Source organism: Gopherus evgoodei, chromosome 3 (assembly GCF_007399415.2).
Source record: "Gopherus evgoodei ecotype Sinaloan lineage chromosome 3, rGopEvg1_v1.p, whole genome shotgun sequence".
Lineage (NCBI taxonomy): Eukaryota > Metazoa > Chordata > Testudines > Testudinidae > Gopherus > Gopherus evgoodei.
In genome coordinates, this window is record NC_044324.1 from 139,941,424 (window position 1) to 139,957,150 (window position 15,727).

Genomic DNA, 15,727 nt, shown 5'->3' on the forward strand with positions numbered 1-15,727 from the left:
CTGAAGGGACACTTGTCCACTGGACTTTCATATTGCAAGGTGGGAAACTAAGGCAAAGTAGTGCCCAAGATTCTGTGGGGGTAGGTGTTTACTTATTGTGTACATGCTTTTGAATCATTGTTGTGTTCTCCCAAATTAATGCTGTGTTACCTCTCTTCTTAATAAAAGTTTTCTTTTGTTATACACAGATTCAGTGCTTGTGGGTAGGGAAGTATTGCCTTTTACAGGTGCCCGGTGTAGTGTTTAGTTTTTCTAGATTGGGGCTCAAGACAGTTCTGTTTTGTAATATTAAGATAAACCCCTGGATATTGACCCTTGTTGCTGCTGTCACCACCTGGCAGAAAGTACACATATACTTTAAATCAGTGGTTCTCAAACTTTTGTACTGGTGACTCCTTTTACATAGCAAGCCTTTGAGTGCAGACCTGCCTCTCTTATAAATTAAAAACACATTTTTATATATTTAACACCCCATTATAAATGCTGGATGAAACACAAGGTTTTTTGTGGAGGCTGACAGCTGGCAACCCCCCTCATGTAATAACCTCACAACCCCAAGTGGTCCCAACCCCCAGTTTGAAAACCCCTGCTTTAAATGGATGCATAGGAGTGGTGTTCTATATGCACTAGGTATCACATTAGTATAAGTCACTCACACGCTATAGAATGTTTTTAGCCCGAAGCACAGACAGATTAAGTGATTTGCCTAGGGTCACACAGGCTGCTTGTGGCATAGCAAAAATTGAACCCAGATATTCTATTGCTCAAGCTAGTGCTCTAACCAGTGGACCATCCTTCCTCACAAGGAGACAGTCTCAGGAGATAAATGCTGAATAGCACTCAACACTTTATTACAGCTAAAATTTGTTCCCCAAGTTGAATGAAGCATTATTAAAATAGCCACTTATTGTAAATGTCAAATCCAATAAAATCAGTTAACAAAAATTAGGGGTGGAAGGAGGAAATACAAGAAAAGTAATTTAAAAACTATTCAAAATGAAAGAGTTCTTTAGAGTATGTATTCTTAGAACCAAAATACTGCTACCATATGGTTAAGTAGATGATGAAATTAGCAGTCAGTCAGCATTATATTGTTTCACAAAGACGTACTGATAATATAAGTAATACATATCTAGAAAGTTATACACTTTGGTGAAAGAGCATACAAAAATAAAACTGTTTTGGAATTCTATTACATAAGACAAAGATAGCAAACATCACACAATAACACTAATGAATTTATGTTACCAGTTTGAAGGTAATCCATTGGGAAAACCTTTGAGACAGCACCTGATTTATAGATGGGTGAAAGGATTATAACCACATAAATGTGTGTTGGCACATCACTAAATGTACGGGTTGTTAGAATTAAAGTTCTATAAAACAGCAACTTCAGTAGTTATTTAGGCTTAAACATGTCAGCTTTCAAGAAACTATAGATTTTATGTTATGCCAAAGCCAGAATTTTATGTCTGAAACAAATTTGGCTAAAGTTATGACTCTTAAGAGCCAGGCTTGCATTAGGTGGTGGGAAGGAGTGTGTTACAGGCACGGTAGTGGCTGGAGGCATTATGCCCATAAAGACCAAGAACAGGGATAATGGCTCCAGCGTCACTTGCACTATCATTATCACAGCCCTCCAACTACAAGTTGATGGGAAAGGTGTTGGGATAATAAATATGTTTACACCAGCAGTCTGCACAAATTCCCTCTGCCGGGACTGCTGCATGCTGATAGTGATGCTAGAACAAGGTGTGTGGGCAGCTGTATTATGACTGCCTCCTGTTCATGATCACTGGAGTGGGAAGAACAGGCTCCAAATACTCTCCAATTTTGCACGCTCAACTCTGGAGCACCCAAAATTTGATTCTCTGCTTGGAACAAGTTTAAAAATACATTACCATAAGCAATCCTTTATCACAGTGAAATACACAGTGAAAATGCAAAAAGCAACTAGAACTTTACACACAACATGTACATAATTATAATGGTCATTAAGGTTGAAACCATTCATGCTAAAAAACAGCTCCAGTCCTTCAATGCAGTCAATGTAAACCACTGCAATCAGGCAAAGTCCCACTGGAGTCTGAGACTCCATGTGGGCACAGGAGTGCATGCTACCAAGCTGCATTTCAAGACTGAGGCCAAATTGTGCCCCTTAAACTCTATAGTTCAAAGAGACCTGGAAAAAACTAATCTAAATATCATTAAAGACCTAAATCTTTCCTTCTACATTCCCCACTTTATTTCTGCAATCTTGGAATTTACTAAAAGATATTCAAAGAAAAAGAAACCTGAAGGAAATAATTTATTGTATAATTAAATCAGTCAGCTAACTAAAACCTCATTAAATACAGTATAGGAAAATGAAGCCAAGACACACATACATTCAGAAATGTGTGCTTAAAATAGTTATTTTCCAAACACATCAGATTTTTCTTCTTCTTTTAGATTGTGATCTCTTTGGGCACCAAACATTTCTGCAAATGTTTTTATACAGAGTTCAGCAAAATGGAGCACTGATACTGGTTGGAGCTTTTGGTTCATACCCTTATTTTCTATTTAGAGACTTGCAATGATCCATTTGATTGGTCTGAAAGAAATTATTACCACATCCATTCATTTATTTACAAAAATCAAATTGATAGCCATAAGTAAAAAGGCTGTTTTAAAATTAACATTTCTGGTTTAGCGTGCTCTGTAATCACTGGACATGATTCTAACTAAATTCACGCTATGGAAACTGTTAGAACTGATCCTGCCTTCACTATCAACTGCTCTCTGACACCAGAGAGCATTTATTCTGACAGGACATGATCAATTAGCAGAGGCCCTCATCCCATGGGCTGGACCTCCTGCATGTACAGCTTCCACACCACTGCACTGGAATCCTCATCATTAACTAGTAATAGTTCTGCCAAGTGAGTCAAAAGGAAACACAGCTCTTGCTCAAACCAAACAGGAGCTGTGGTGAGTTGTTCTTAGCAAAAAATAGGGCTAACATACTTCATAAGAAGGGGGAAAGGAGGATAGCATCTCCAATTCTTTGTTTATAGTAACATGGTTCAGTGATCTGTTTCCGCACCCTGTGGAAATATGGTTTCAATTTTGCTTTTAATCAATGTTGCCAACACATTTTCTTCCTTGTTAAACACTTCTCTTAAAGTGAATACAAAGACAGTTTAAGATTAATGTCTCAATTATATTACAGTAGTGGCTCGTTTGGTTTCAAATTCAATTCACATTTGTTTAAAGAAGAGGTGCAAGCACTGTGCTTGATAAATGGAATCACAGATGGCTTTAAGATACATCATCATTACTGACTTGTTGGGCAGAGAAAAAAGTTACATAAACTTCTTTCCAGAATCCAGGGCTTGAAGATAAGGTCTTTGCCCATGTTGCTGTATTTCTTACACCCTTACAAAAATTTCCTCAGCTGCTGCAGATGCTCAAGTATAGAATATGGACTATAAGAGTAGCTGGCTTTAGATACTCTGAAAAACTGTTTCAGTTACTGCTCGATACAACTGTCGGGATGTTATTAGCTTTGACTATATGTCTGGAATGTCAAGTGCTCTGATTTGTTTTTAAATTTAAAAAGAACAATACAAATTATAAAGTTTCTTAACTTTCAACATTTTAAAGAAGTCCTCCTAAAAGGATAAAAACTAAAATATTATCCTACTAGACCAGATAGTTTCAGATCCTTTGCTAAAAATCAAATAATGGAGTTCTAAACTTTCCGAATGGTCAAGAAAAACTGGTTCAACAAAAAATGATGAATGATATCTAAACTCACATAATGCAATAATATTAATATCCAAAATTCCAGTGCTGGGACTGATTTAAGTCAAACATAGAAGTATAAATGTACAGACAATGAACAAAAAGCGCTAAAAGCTGAAGTGTTTTCGCAGATTTCACTGATTAGCCCCTAATTTATTTTCAGTCTTAAGCACACAGATATTAACAAGTTTCTGTAATGTGCCAATCATCATATATAGTATTTATATCCCACTGTCCAATGATCTATGTTGTTAACAATGCCAGTTGCAGTAAACAGTGGGTTTTAATAAAGTTAAGGAATAAGGTGCACATCAAACATTTGCTGTTACTCCTAGAATATGAAGAATTATTTTTTTAAAAACTTGACGTAATGATTCAGGTTTCCGCATATCAAATTATACTTGAGAAAGCATGCTGTATCACTGTATTCATGACTCCTGACCTGTTCAAGACATCTTAGCAATTGGCCTATGAGTAAAGCAGAACCATAGGAGTAGGAGTGCCAGTTGAAAGACAACAAGCTAAACAGCTCAATGATTCTCTGTCCAGAGCCAGATGCAAATTAGAGCAACCCAGGGGCTGCACTGAAATGCACTAGCTGGCAGAGCCCCATAAAGACCATATGCCAGCTGTGGTAGCTGGAATGAATATTGCATCATGCTCTAACCACTTTTACTCACCACCCACAACAAATCCTCCCTAGCACCAAAGGGTGAGGAGAGAGGCACAGAAGCTAACTCAGCTGACTCCACACCTACTGGGGACTCTCCCATATCAGTAGTATCCCAACAGGACTTGAGGCACAAAGGGAGCAGAACAGGGTTTACAATCTGGTCATATGTATTTTTATACTACCTATCATGGGCCTTAGTTATCAATCTCAACAAATAATTTACATATCATATATAAACCAAGAGCATACCGTTGAAACTTCAAAGCACCAATTTAAATTATATTTCATCTTAAAGGGAAAAAAACCCTCTCTTCTGAAAATGACTTTTTTTTTTAAGAACATTTTGAAAAGCAGATTTCCAGTATTCAGACAACAGAAATATCAACAGAACCTTAATTACTACAGATCTTCCAGGCATCAAAACACTTGCCTGCATATGGTGTTAGGAGCCAGGGTTTCAACAACAGTCTGCTATTGCAGTTACTTTCGCTTCTGAATTGAAGATCAATGTTTGTTCATCCTACTCATATAGCCTTAAAGAGTTAACTATAAAAAGTATAGTATCAGAGGGGTAGCCGTGTTAGTCTGGATCTGCGAAAAGCGACAGAGTCCTGTGGCACCTTAGACTAACCCCAGGACTCTTTGTCACTTTTTATAGAGCATAGATGAAAGTAAAACAGATTCCCTACCAAAATGCTTTGAAGAGATTTATGTTCAATAGAAACCTGATCCCATATGGTGCAGAGTACCCAAAGTATATATCACCAGCCAGGAAAATAACTACCCTCTAGTGAATCAATGAAGAAATGGAGCAAAGGCTGCTATCAAGCGTAACGGTATAGTCAAAATTATGCAAAGAAATGCATAGCCTATCAAAATTTACATTATTTGAATACTTGTACAAATAATAGTCTGCTTTTATTTGAGAGTGTCTGCTACTCTAAAATAAATGCACACATACCAGAAGTAATTATAGGTGACAGCAGGGTCTGATGGTACCAGCCAATGAGAAAAGAGAAACCATCTTTAAACAAGAACACACTCTACTGAACTTGTACCATTGGGATTCATTTCCAGCAGGATCTAAATGCAGCTAAACGCCTTCTCATTTTTCATCTAGGTCACTGATTCATCTCCAGCCCATTAATAAAAGTCATCACCACTTGAAGGCAGTTTGGCAATCTACGCAAAATGAGTTTGTAATTTCTACACAGTTCCTATTGTTCAGATATGCACATCACAGGAATTGCCATAACGGGCACTATGTACCATCCACTGTTAGTGGTAGTGAGAACTCTGAATCATGCATTGCATAAAATGTAATAAATTAGCCTTTAAAAACTGTTCTGAATTCTGAGAGTCTGTTGCATTTTCAAGGAGAAATGATGGAATGTGAACTATTTAAAAGAAAATTATTTTCTCTGCCAAGCAAGAAAATGCATGGTATGTCAGAGGCAATGCATACATCTTTGTGATGTCAAGAATCAGATATGTATGCTCTTTCAGGTTTTTGGAATCCAAAACATATCTACTATTTTTCAAAGGTAAGTAAAAGTTTATCTCAAAGACTCAAAGTGCTCAAACTAACACATTCTCTCTCTCTCCCCCCGCCCCCAATGAAAATGCAGCCAACAGACACACAGCGCATTACATAACAGTAAAAAGACGATGACATTTTAGCCTACACCATGAGGGGAAGCCCAGAGTCTTACCAATGTGAAATAGGATCCCTGGTATTCAAAGAGAGCACACAAGATCTCAGTTTTTCTGCTCTTTTTATCTAAGGCCCCAGAAGAATGCATGAAAGGACACTTTTTGTGCATATATTAGAAGCAGCTCTATAGTTTGCAATAAAAGTCATAAAATATTATTACGCACACTTTTATCTTCTGATCCACAGGCTATGAATTGCCCACAAGGAGTGACAGCTATTCCACATGGGTGGCAGCGATTAATATGCCCTTCAAATCGACGTTCACACCTTTAAGGGAATTAAAATAAACTGAATTAACGCTGGCTAAAAAGTAGTTTTTTAAACTAGCTGCAGAGTTGCTAGTTACTATCACTTATTTTAAGTTTTGCTAAATTCAGATCAATATCTGCCTAGTTACCAATACAGTACTAGAAATTAAATCTTCAATATCATTTTTGCAGGCGGATAGGAGTAATTGATGTTAAAGGAATATAATAATCTACTAAAATAAATTTGAAACACTGGAAAGTTAGAATGTAAAGTTACCAACTCGAATTTTTCCATCTGAGATTTTAATTTTCTGGGCTAGACACAAAAACACTCCTGTAAATTTAAATCTGGGATCACCCAATCAGCAAATATTCCAGCCACAGTTTAGTAGACCAATTTGACTCTCAAGCCCAGTACTTAAAAATTCTCTGCTAATGTTAATACACATAAAGGGTCCAACTTCATTTGACTCAGGCAGCTCCAAAACTCCTCTCTCTCTCATGTGAGTTCTGGACACTGTATGCCAATTTCTGTACTGCTGCTTCACAACATGCAGTGTATAGTTCTCTACAACTACTGTATGTCGAAACAGCAAAGTCAATGGACTGCACTATCCTACCTTAACTATTTATTTGTGAATTGCTTTTAAACTTGATATGTCTAAATTCAGCTTGAATGACGTTTTTGAAATATTACTGCACTATATTATAAACATTTTCAATTATATGGACTTTCCAGATATCTTTGTACAGAATAAAATGGTACATCTTTTTGAAATCTATTATGTGCCAAGATTAAGTCTGTGGTCTTCACAGCAAGTTGTAGCCTCTAGAATCACCAAAACAATGTACTGGCATTAAAACATTCTTATGAAGAAACTTTCTGTATGAAGAGTACCAATTTAGTTTATGCACAATAGCAGAATTCTTCTTCTCATTGGGATTTTGGATATACATCATGGCATACATTTCACAATGATTTGTGAACATATAATATCTAGATGCTTAAAATCTATCAGACAAAGCAAAAATGAGTGGTAGTGAAAGATCTATTGTTGAGTTAATTATTACTGCATTTCCTGTACACTATTCATACTGATGAAGACTTACAGTATACTTCCCCCTTTACATGCTATTTTTGCACTGAAGCAGTTAGTGGAAAAATTTAGAGAGAAAAGGAAAAATATTCACATGGTGCTCATTGATTTGGAAAAGACCTTTGACTGAGTTCCACCCAGGAGCGGCTCCAGGCCCCAGCATGCCAAGTGCGTGCTTGGGGTGGCAAGCCGCGGGGGGCACTCTGCCAGCGCTGCGAGGGCAGCGGGCAGGCTGCCTTCGGCGGCTTGCCTGCCTCCCGTGCTTGGAGCGGCAAAATGCCTAGAGCCGCCCCTGGGTCCACCAGAAGTCATATGGTGGTGTCTGAGGGAGAAAGTGGTACCAAAACTTTTATGTGTGGCTTGTTCAAGCCATGCATGTAGATGCAATGTCAATAGTGAGAACTTCTAGTGGTGAAACAGACGAACTACTAGTAAAGATGGGCATGCATCAGAGATCAGCAATGAGCCTTTCTTCTTTATCCTTGTCCTGGATACTCTGACAAGGAACATACAGAAAGAGGCACCTTGGTGGATGCTGTCTTCAGATGATATTCTATGCAGTGAGCAGACAGTCTAGAAGAGGATCTTGAAAAATGGAGAGATGTGTTGGAGAGACATCGGATCAAAATAAACAGAGAAAAAATAGTATATGGTATGGCATTTCAATAACGTGAACACTGAAAAATTATCCTTGAAACTAGAAGGGCAGATAGATACTGAAAATGCAAAAAAGTTTCAAGTATCTGGGTTCCAGAATCTGGGGTAATGGAGGATGAAATTAGAGCTAGGATAATTAATGCTGGGCTCAAACGGAGAGACGTTAAGTGGTATAATATGTGTCAGGAAAATTGTTGGCAATCTCTCGGAGTTTGATGAGTGTCTTCCATAAAATGATAGCCAGTTATCACTGGCAGATCCAGAGGTGGCTAATGAGACCAATTCAGAATCTACAGATCTTTTCACTGTTGAGGCAGATATTTCCCGGTGTATGGGGTAGACCTGGATCATTGACTCAGGCGCAATGCATTCTCTCCTCCTTTCCCATTTCGCCGTTTCCTGTTGTCTTCCTTGGATCTTGAAATACTGGGATCATTGCCACAAGGTCCTTTTCCATTTTGATCAGTTGAGGGCTTGAGTTTCCCATGAGTTTTATTATCAATGTTCTTCATGCTGGCTTTCAGGATGTCTTTAAAATACTTTTTGACCACCAAAAAGTGTGACAGAAAATATCAGTAGGATTAAAAAGGGAAAATCTATAAAACAGTGATACATTCAGTTTTAATGTATTGCATTGAGTGTTGGGCAACAAAGAAGAAACTTTGAGTAAATGATCTGTTCCAAAGGAATGCAAATGTTGAGATGGATTAGTGGTATAAGCAAGAAAAACCAGGTCAAGAATGTATATGTTAGAGACATGTTCAAAGTAACACCTATACACAAAAAAATGAGGGAGATCCATGTGTTTTGTGTACTACGAGCTTTAGGGACATAAAACCAAAAATTTTTAAAGTGCATAACTGTTCAATGCCCCTTTACCGCAGACTTCTTCCATGATAAATCAGAATTCTCGAAACTCAGCCATTTTTTAATTCTTTATGTGAATAACACCTACTGGAGTAGGTGAAAAGGGGAGAGTAAACTATTTTCTTCCCTGCGTGAACTAAAAAAAGGACTAAAAAAAGTCAATTTTTCCAGAAAATTCCATTTGTGAGTAGAGCAAGGACAGAAAATGTCATCTGAACAGGAGAACATTTTAGAAAGTTATAAGATAGTGAAAAGTTGGGGATATAACAATCTTTTTGGCAACTTCACTACAACAGTCACTGCCAGTGAGCATTATAGTTCATATTTACAGACAGTTACTTTAAATATGGGCCACAAATGACTTGCTTTAATTTTTTTTAATTTAGCCATCTGAACTCAATGAATATAATGACCCTGCCAAACTAAACAAGCAGCAAGAACATAAATAAATTATTCCCTTCCCCCTCAGGACACATTTAATTGATTACCCACCTTTTACTTTTAACTACTTTACCATTCACCAGCTTTGCTTACATTAATATTTTAAAAAGAAAAAGGCAGGTAAGTGATCTGTGAAAAGTTCTCAACTCATTTATTACTCTTCTAGAATAGTAGTTAGACCAGCTGATTACAAAAACATAGGAACATAATAGTTTCCAACCACAGAAATTTCCAGTTTTACTACTTTTTGACATTGGTGTAGGTAATAAGGCGCCATACTTTGGCAAGACCTTACATGCCCTTCTATGGGCTTAACAGATCTTTTACAAACAAAAACAGTGAAAATAACTGAAAACAACATCAAGTATTCCTTAATCCAAAAAACCAAACTAATAAAGCATACATTACATTTAATAAAAACAAACAAGAAACCCAAGAAAATCACTTGAAACCAATGCACCTCCCCTCTCTTTCAAATCAGTTCTCTAAAACCCTTTTCTTTTAGAAATATTTCCTACCTAACCCTCCTCAGCAGAGATCTCCCCAAATCTTCCCATTTCTGAACAGCTGTTCCTCCTCTTTTTTTTTTTTTTTTTTGGTTTGGGATTTTTTTTGTGGGAGATGCAGCAGGAGATCTTTTCTTGTGCTAGATTGTATTTTGGAGGAGGGGAAGTCTGGTTTTAGAAAGCACCACATACATTTCTGGCTGTTATTTCATAACAATAATTTAGTTACATAAAAGTCCATTCCCATTTTAAACACTAGCTCATATGGTGGATCTGTTACAACAGGTAGGCTGGTACGATGTTTTGGAAACACTGTCATTCCCATAGCACAACATACTATTTTATATTTGAAATAAGTGATATCTGAGGTAAATATGTGGCAATAGTTGACAAATGTTGACTGTTCAATGGCTTCTACTTTAGTGAGCTTTCCCTGGGCAACCAAGGGCTAAAATGTAACTTTTATTTTGTATAAAAACAGTTAATATTATAAACAAACGATCTGAGATTATCCTTTAAAAAGAAAAAAAAAAAGCTCAAGATTGCAAGCCTGATTCTGCACTCCATTATACTAGTTTTATACTGGAATAGTAGAAAAAACACATGTGTAACCAAGAGACACATCAGGTCCTGCATATTTATTATAAAGAAAAAAAAACTACTTTTGAGTTTACTGTAGCTACTGCTGGCTAGCCATTTTCTTCATAAAATCGTAAGCATGTGCCTGATATGTTCAGAGCATAGTACAGATATTAAAGAATTATACCTCACTTATTTAAGAAAGTATGAAGACTCTGAATAAGGATAATATCTGACTTTAGTTCTAATGTAAGTAATCCGGCCTTACCTCAGTGTTCTCAAATCCCACAGTTTGATGCCATCACCAGTGGCTGTGGTCATGAAAAGATTGTAAGCTTCAAGCGGCTGAGTGCTAAAAGCTGATCCCTGTAACATAAGAAATTTCTTTCAGATGGCAGCATTTCAGGTGTTTAGAGATTTCATGCATTCAGTTAAAATCTACACAGACATTACCTACCTTGAGCTGAAATATAAAACTGGGGCTTTGTAATACCGTCAGGGTTCAATTTGTATGTACTTCACATGAGTTTGCCACACACCATACTCTTCAGGTTCTTCAGAACATGAACCTTCAAGACCACCTCTCTAAAACCCTCTTCCTGTAATGTACCCCTTGCTAAATTTAGAACTCTTTGCTGGAGGAACTATCTGTTGTAAGCAAATCCATACTACAGTCCTTCCAAAGTCTTCACACAAAGAGACAGGTTGCAGCCTGACCAACAGCCCTTAATAAGGCAACAAGAACAGGGAAACAGCTACTCTCATTGGCAGGAACTGACACACTGAGCAAAAGAACTTTTAATAAAGAATCTAAGGAAACACTTGAAGTTCCTTAGCAACAGCTCATTCTAGAAATTATGGAACACCCCACTGAGTGTGTAGCCATTAGAGAACCCCTCTTGGCTCTCTAACTACCTTGCTAAGAATTATGGAATACATGATCAGCATACCAGCTGCTGGCAGTGAGAACAGGAATGCTTTCGCATCTCACACTGCCTTATTGAGAGGTTCAGACCATATTTTCCATTTTCCACAAAAACTTTATACATAGTAGGGGTCAGCAAACCATAAAATTCCCTCCTCTCTGCTCCCTTCCACAAGGAATTATCATGCTGCCAAGCCCTTGGGTTGAATACTTTACATTCTGTCTCAGAGAAACACTGTAGATGGGTCAGTTATACAAAGGCGACATATGTTAATATTCTCCACCAAAGTATAATCCATCTAAGAGTGTAACAACCATAGAATGAACAAATGTTTTTATATAAATGCAAAATAAGCAAGGACTTTCTTAGCAACTTTCAACTTAGTTATGGTGTTTGTTTGGGCTTATAAATAGAACTTACATCAACATGCAAACAAATAAATAGAATAAAAAATAAAACGCAGGGATTAACCACCTCTACAGAGCTAAACCCTATAATACAGGGATAGGCCAATACTAAAAATGGACCAAACTCAGCCCTAGCATAAGTTGGTGTAATTTCCATTGCCTTTAATAGAAGTTACACTCGTTCACACCAGGACTGAATTTGGCTTCATGTCTTTAAATAATTAAATCCAGTCTAACTCCTCTCATTTCTAAACATCCATATTGACAAACCTTCGTCTTTTTTTGCTAGCTACAAATCTTGTTACTGGGAAACTAAAACTAAACAGTGCAACTCCCCTCACCACCTATTCAAGTTCTTGAATTGGCTGCATACAACAGAAACCTCAAGGTCATTTCCCGCAATCGGTGCTCTGCTGCCAAGAATCTTCTGTTCTTCACAAGAGCTGGAGTACAATTGGGAAATACTCCAATATTTAGTCAATGGATACTGAGCACTGCCATAAAAGTGATCTCCAGGTAGAGTAATGATAACAACTCTAGAAATACAAATTAATTCCCCAAATGGCAAGGTTAAATGAGGCATCCAGCATTCACGTAATAGACTTGTAATTGCCTCCTCACCTTCTCTCTCTTGTACTATTCTCCTTAAATTGAGAATCCCCATCTCCTGCTTCATAGGATGCTCCAACCTGCACTATGCTACTGATTTAACAGTATCACACAAGTCAACTGGAGTATGGAGCCAACAATTGTCTTGGGTGTTGTAACATTATTTCATATCTCCAAATTGCAATATGGCCAACATACAATCAGCTCTTTTCAACTGATAACTAGAAACAGGAAAATCCAGTTCCACCCTGTCCCACAACCCTCTCCTCAAATCTTCACTAACTTCTTGTCCATTTCTGTACTCATTGCAAAATCTCCCTGGTAGCCTTCAAGGGCCTTTTAAGCATCATGTCCCTTGTGCTTCAGTCTCATCTCTTCCTATTCTCTAGACTATTCACTGAACTCATTGAATTCCACTAGTTTTAATTCTGTCCTCCTTCCATTTCTGAACCTGGGTAATTGATTTTACGTTCAAGCTCTCCCCCCTGTCCATAATTCAGGGCAGACACACGAGACCTTATTTTTTCCGTTGCCTTGCATCTTATATAGTCATTTGGTAGTGTATTACACCCAATTCACACTTACTTTACATAGGTGTAAATGATTTCATAATGTGCAAGGTAGGGAAAAAAAATCAGACAAGCCCTTTTCAAACCCTCTCTCTTCTCTACGGCTTGTTAACACTATGTCCCTTTAAATCTAACTCCTAACTCTCTTAAACTTTTCTCTATTCTCCAATATTCTAGTGTCCTTGACACAGAATTATGATATCCAGCCATTATTAGATGTTGTCACTACCACTGCTGAATAAAGTCCTGCATATGCTGCTTATATTTTCAAGCTGTAAGCCTGTGTGAAGTATTTTCTAAAGACACTATACAAAAATAATTTTGCATTGCATTTTTTTTAAAGGAAACACTACATCCAGGTGCCTGTATCTAATCAAAGAATGCTAGCTTACCTACCAGTAACTGGAGTTCTCTATCAGAATATATTGCTTCCATGAATGAACACTCTTAGATCTGCACAGAAGAATGCAGAAGTCCAGCCAGGAAAATCTATTTAGCCAATGATTAAAAATGATCTACTTTCACATTTACTGGCACTATTATATTTGGGCACATTACTGTGAACTGCATTTTTCATGTGTTTGTTCATGTGATAGTACAGTCCCCATGAAGCTATAGGGCCCATTGACTTCAGAGGGACTTCTCACATACTTAAAGTTACACCTGTGTGTAAGAACTGTGTTGAATTGGGACCAAAATGCTGAATATTGCACAGCACATGTTAAGTGATGCACATAACAGCATGTCAAAAATTGATGTGTAAGATACGGAACACAGGGGAATTATCTAACCTTGTATTTTTGAAAGTACTTTTATGTGGTTACACGGTTAGTCCCACCTAGTAACTAGGAGTAAGGCCAAAAATGGGAATGCATAGACAAATGCTTTATTTGCATGCTGAGAAATGAATTTGAACTCATGTCTCCTCATTCATGCTTACTTTCCACATGCATACCACACCTTGCTAATCCTCTGCTCATGAGTGTAAGGGAGCAGAAAAGGCTTGAATATTACTTCTAGGTGTAGAGGACTAAAACCACACCCTGCTCCAGTACCCACCAATTTCAATCAATATTGAAGCAGGTCACTAGTGCTTAATTTAGAAAGTTGCTAACCAACAGAGGAGTGAAGTTATAGAAATAACTTCTAATAGAAGCAATGGTGACAAATAACCTAATTATTTTTAAAACAGAGTTTGATAAATTTATGAATGGGATTATATGATGGACTTGTCTGCAGTAGCAAGGGACTGGATTTGATGACCAAGGAAGTTCTTTCCAGTTTTATTTTCTATACTCTTAACTGTACTTGAGCTCATATCTAGCCTTTACTTGTGCTTGCTATTCATCTTGCAAGTTCTTGTGCAACATCCAAGGTCTAAATACTTTCACATTCTCTGTACAACAATGATTTTTTAAAAATGAAAGAATGGAATATTTGTTAGAAAAACAAAACAAGATATAGGTAAAGTCTAAAAAGATTACAGGTCACCCATCCTTACATCCTTCTGATGTTTATTTTCAGTTCTGAAATTTCTATTAATCATTTATTGTTCCAGTAAACAGCCACAATGCACAATATGATAGACATGCGGAATATTTTTTCTGAATACTATTCAAATAATGCTTATATCTTCATTTCTGGCATTCTACAAAGTGCTGTACAAGTCCATTTTACCTTATACAATGATTTTATTCAACTAGGGAAGCAAACCAATTTAGGATTATTTAACAAATTTTTAAAATAGTGACTTCCCAGTCAATTCTACTATTTTAGCTACATTTTTCTTGTTACACTTGAATACCCATTCCAGAGAACGTATTCGATGTTATTCAACATAACCACTGTGTCTATGCATTCTGATTTTCACAGAATATAGACTCCCCATTTATATTTATGGCTTCTTAAAAGAATTAAGACATAATAAATTTGCTCAATCTTTTGAGACTAACTTTTCAAGTGCAAGTTAAAGGATTTTGAAATATTACAAGAATAGAGTAGGCAAGAAAGGTACCACATGACAGTATGTGGTACCAATTTAGGGCATCATTCTTACTTTCTCTGGAAATTAAGAATGATGCCCCAAATTTCCCTAATAATCTTCTCTACTCAGGTCTTTTTAGATGCTAAATTCACTCCACTCCAGTCTATTCATACTGCTGTTGCTAAATAAAGTTTGGCCCCAAATAAGGCACGGATTTGAAGGAAGTTTTTGGAAAGTGTAGGGGACAATTTCCTGGTGCAAATGCTGGAGGAACCAACTAGGGGCTCTTCTTGACCAGCTGCTCACAAACCGGGAGGAATTAGTAGGGGAAGCAAAAGTAGATGGGAACCTGGGGGGCAGTGACCATGAGATGGTCGAGTTCAGGATCCTGACACAAGGAAGAAAGGAGAACAGCAGAATACGGACCCTGGACTTCAGAAAAGCAGACTTTGACTCCTTCAGGGAACAGGATCCCCAGGGAGAACAACATGAGGGGGAAAGGAGTCCAGGAGAGCTGGCTGTATTTTAAAGAATCCTTATTGAAGTTGCAGGAATAAACCATCCCTATATGTAGAAAGAATAGTAAATATGGCAGGTGACCAGCTTGGCTTAACAGTGAAATCCTTGCTAATCTTAAACACAAAAAAGAAGCTTACAAGAAGTG

The 15,727-nt window shown here is 37.3% G+C and overlaps 1 protein-coding gene across 5 annotated transcripts in view; it reads right to left on the reverse strand.

The window, feature by feature from the left end:
• The window catches only part of WDR27 (WD repeat domain 27), a 220,288-nt gene that overhangs the window by 105,765 nt on the left and 98,796 nt on the right, over positions 1-15,727 (reverse strand). For all 5 annotated transcript variants that reach the window (XM_030556801.1, XM_030556800.1, XM_030556799.1 and 2 more), the window contains 2 exons: positions 10,837-10,934; positions 6,338-6,440 (listed from right to left, as the gene is read on the reverse strand). In XM_030556801.1, the coding sequence (XP_030412661.1) occupies positions 6,338-6,440; positions 10,837-10,934 (201 nt within the window). The remainder of the gene's footprint in view (positions 1-6,337; positions 6,441-10,836; positions 10,935-15,727) is intronic.